Consider the following 3,281-nt stretch of genomic DNA (forward strand, 5'->3'; position numbering starts at 1 on the left):
TGTATACACTCTAACTAGTAAGGTCCAGTTTCACAATTCACAGTTAACTCTTAACTGAGATTCAACTTATTTCTCATTCTAGAATTGAAAATAGATAATGAATAAATTGAACCTCGATGGAATTAACTATGAGTTGTGAAACTGGGCCTTACTGTATACATTTACTAAAATTAACACTGTGACACACCTATATACATATAATACTGACATTAATAGCACTTGTATCACATGGAAACGCCTCATATATACATGTATATTTTGAATGACTGTAATACATTTCAAATTAACATTAAAAGTTTAAGAGATAAATGCCCGTAGTCAGACCTTGTACTTAAGGCTTCTTTAAATTTATCTTTATATGCTCAGCAGCCAATGAAATAATTCGTAGAGTATCTAAAGATAAATTTAAGAAAGCCTTAAATATAAGGTCTGACTATGAATACGAGTATAAAATTTAAGAAAATTGTATTTTTTTTACAAAAATTTAATACTGGTAGTAATTTTCAATATTAGTAATTTTCAATATTAAATTGGGTTTCTATAATGGCTGAATTTAAATTTTTTATATCTTAACCTATACATTCTTATATGTTACGAATATATATATAAGTTTTTTAAATCTCTATGCTTACAAAACACTCATTGTAACCTAAATAATTTGACATTTTTAATTTGACATTGCCATAAATTGAAATCTAAATTCCAATTTGAATTTTAATTTGAATTGAATACGAATTTCTTTATCAAATTTAAATCTTCATTCACAGTTCCGAATTGTGAATTTTCTTTCATCTATTTATTTTATACAGTAATTAATGCTGAACTAATGAAAATAATTTTTTTTATCTTTTGAAATATTGATATAAATTCATTATTTTCATTAAATTAAAAGTGAATTTTTCAAAATTAAAATTAAAATTGTTTATAAACAATTTCCAGTTATCTTCAACTGTTTTCAGCTTTATTAGCGACAGCTTTATTAGTGACATCTATCGGTATTGCATCCAATTTTTTTGTCAGTATTGAATAATATCGTTTTGCTGTTAGTTGATGCCGTTGACGCATTTCAGTGACTCTAACCTCAATAAAGTGATTCGTCATGTCTTATCAAGTAGCATTATTTTAATGGTTCATACGTTATAGAATTAAAAAATCGGTCTACTAGTCCTCGCAAACGATAATGGTATACACAGTATTAACTTTTTTCGTTATTAAACTTTTTAATTAAATTTCGCAGTAATTGATATTTATGTAAGAGAAAATCATGTCTCCAAGAATTCGCAGGAAACGATTTTTATCTTTGGTTTCTTTTTCTTATTTTATTTATGATAAGTATCATATTTTTCATTTTTTTCATTTATTTTTTCATAATTTAGTATTTACAAAATTTTAAATGTAAATTTTAAATACGTGCGATAAGTATATGTACAGTCTTACAATATAAATAAATAGAAGCAAATTTATCTTATTATATTTTTTTAAGATGTCTGTTCATCAATATTATTAAATTTTTTGTCAACTTTGTGATATTATTATTCTAATCTGTTAGGATTGCGTTTTTTTACGACTGAAAATTAAACTTGACATATAGTTTACAGGATTGGATATGAATATATAAATTCACATGAAATTATTTAAACACTAAAGAAGCTGAACTATTTGGAGTCTTTAATTGTTATTTGTTGTGTATTATTTTAATTTCAACAATTTCATTTGTTATATATCTGTGATAATTATGTTATGATATTTGATGTATTATATATTTTTAGCCGCTTTTGGACAACAGCCCTGCGAGAGTGCCGGCTAATCATGGCACTACTAAATACAGCAAGCTAGAAAATGAAATAGATAGTCCAAACAGACAGTTTCTCAGTGATACAATGCAACAACAAAATTCTATGATGAGACAACAGGATGAACAATTGGATATGATTGGAGAAACAGTTGGTACATTAAAAACAGTATCCAGGCAAATCAACAGTGAACTAGACGAACAAGCTGTGTAAGCTAATATTTTATTATTTTTTTCAGTTTAAAAAATTACAAAGTATTAATATATCATAAATTTTTTATTTTTCCTATAATTAAAATATAAGAAATTACACATAAATAACAATAATATTATTGATAATAATGAAATGTATATAATTAAAAATTCATTATTAATGTACATTTTTATATACATTATTATTGCAATATGTCAAAATGAATTTTTCACAGGATGTTGGATGAATTCGGTAATGAATTAGAGACAACAGATTCCAAGTTGGATGCTACCATGAAGAAGATGGCCAAGGTGCTGCACATGAGTAATGGTAACTATAACAATTACATTCCCGCTCCTACTACTCCGGTGACATCCAGCGTCACTGATCTCGTCTCTGATAACAAACCCTCTTCTCTTTCCTCTTTATCTACCACAATCGCCAATTGTTTTTTGTGTTCCAATGATTAATTGTCATGCTAATTGTCTTGCGCCTTTAAACAATTTGAGGGTATCAATAAAAAATATTGTAACATTTTCGGATACATTTTCAATCTGAATGGTTTTAAAAACACAATATATAATATATATAACATGAATACATATACATATATGTATAAAAAGAGGAACAAATAATGCTTTTAAAATGTTACAGTACTTTTTATTGACGTCATTGAATTGTTTTTAATAATTCAATTATTCTTTAGATTATTGTTTAGATGAAGAAAAAGATTGTTTATAATCTGAAAAGTACACTTAATTCTATTTGTACTTAATTCTATTTGTAGCGCAAGTTCGAGTTTTATGTAACAAGTATAATTTTAGAAATGTTTAGAAATTTAAAACAGAGAGATTTACAATCTCCTATTAAATTATAAAATCATTCCTAAATTTGTTTAAAAATTATCGTTGAAAAGAGAGAGATGTTGCACATGGATAGTCTATATATAATGTATGTAATATATTATTGCAAAAAATTAGCTGTCGTATAACCTGGATTAATATCACTATTTGTCCTATGAACTTATTTACTAAATTATGTCTAAATTATTTTTAAAAAGCAGATACATTATTTTTGCTACTATGTAATAATTATGTTTGTGTTAATTATATTTTTAACTTTTTTATTTATATTTTAATTTGATATTGTAATAGTAATTTTATTACTATTAATTAATTTCTTTATAATTTTAAAATTTAGAAATTTGTAATAATTTTGGACAAATAATTTATTGGCTAATAATTAACTAACATTAATTGTAACTGTTTTGAACAGATAATATTTAATAATTAAAGA

General features: G+C 24.8%; 1 protein-coding gene across 1 annotated transcript in view; it reads left to right on the top strand.

Annotated features, from left to right (window-relative positions):
* Positions 1 to 2,593, top strand: part of LOC108685246 — a 12,818-nt gene extending 10,225 nt beyond the window's left edge. Inside the window, 2 exon segments of the mRNA XM_018189938.1 lie at positions 1,770 to 2,002; positions 2,221 to 2,593. Of these exon segments, the coding sequence (XP_018045427.1) occupies positions 1,770 to 2,002; positions 2,221 to 2,455 (468 nt within the window). The 3' untranslated portion in view covers positions 2,456 to 2,593.
* The last annotated feature ends 688 nt before the right edge of the window (positions 2,594 to 3,281 follow it).

The sequence above is a fragment of the Atta colombica genome, unplaced genomic scaffold (assembly GCF_001594045.1).
Source record: "Atta colombica isolate Treedump-2 unplaced genomic scaffold, Acol1.0 scaffold149, whole genome shotgun sequence".
Taxonomy (NCBI): domain Eukaryota; kingdom Metazoa; phylum Arthropoda; class Insecta; order Hymenoptera; family Formicidae; genus Atta; species Atta colombica.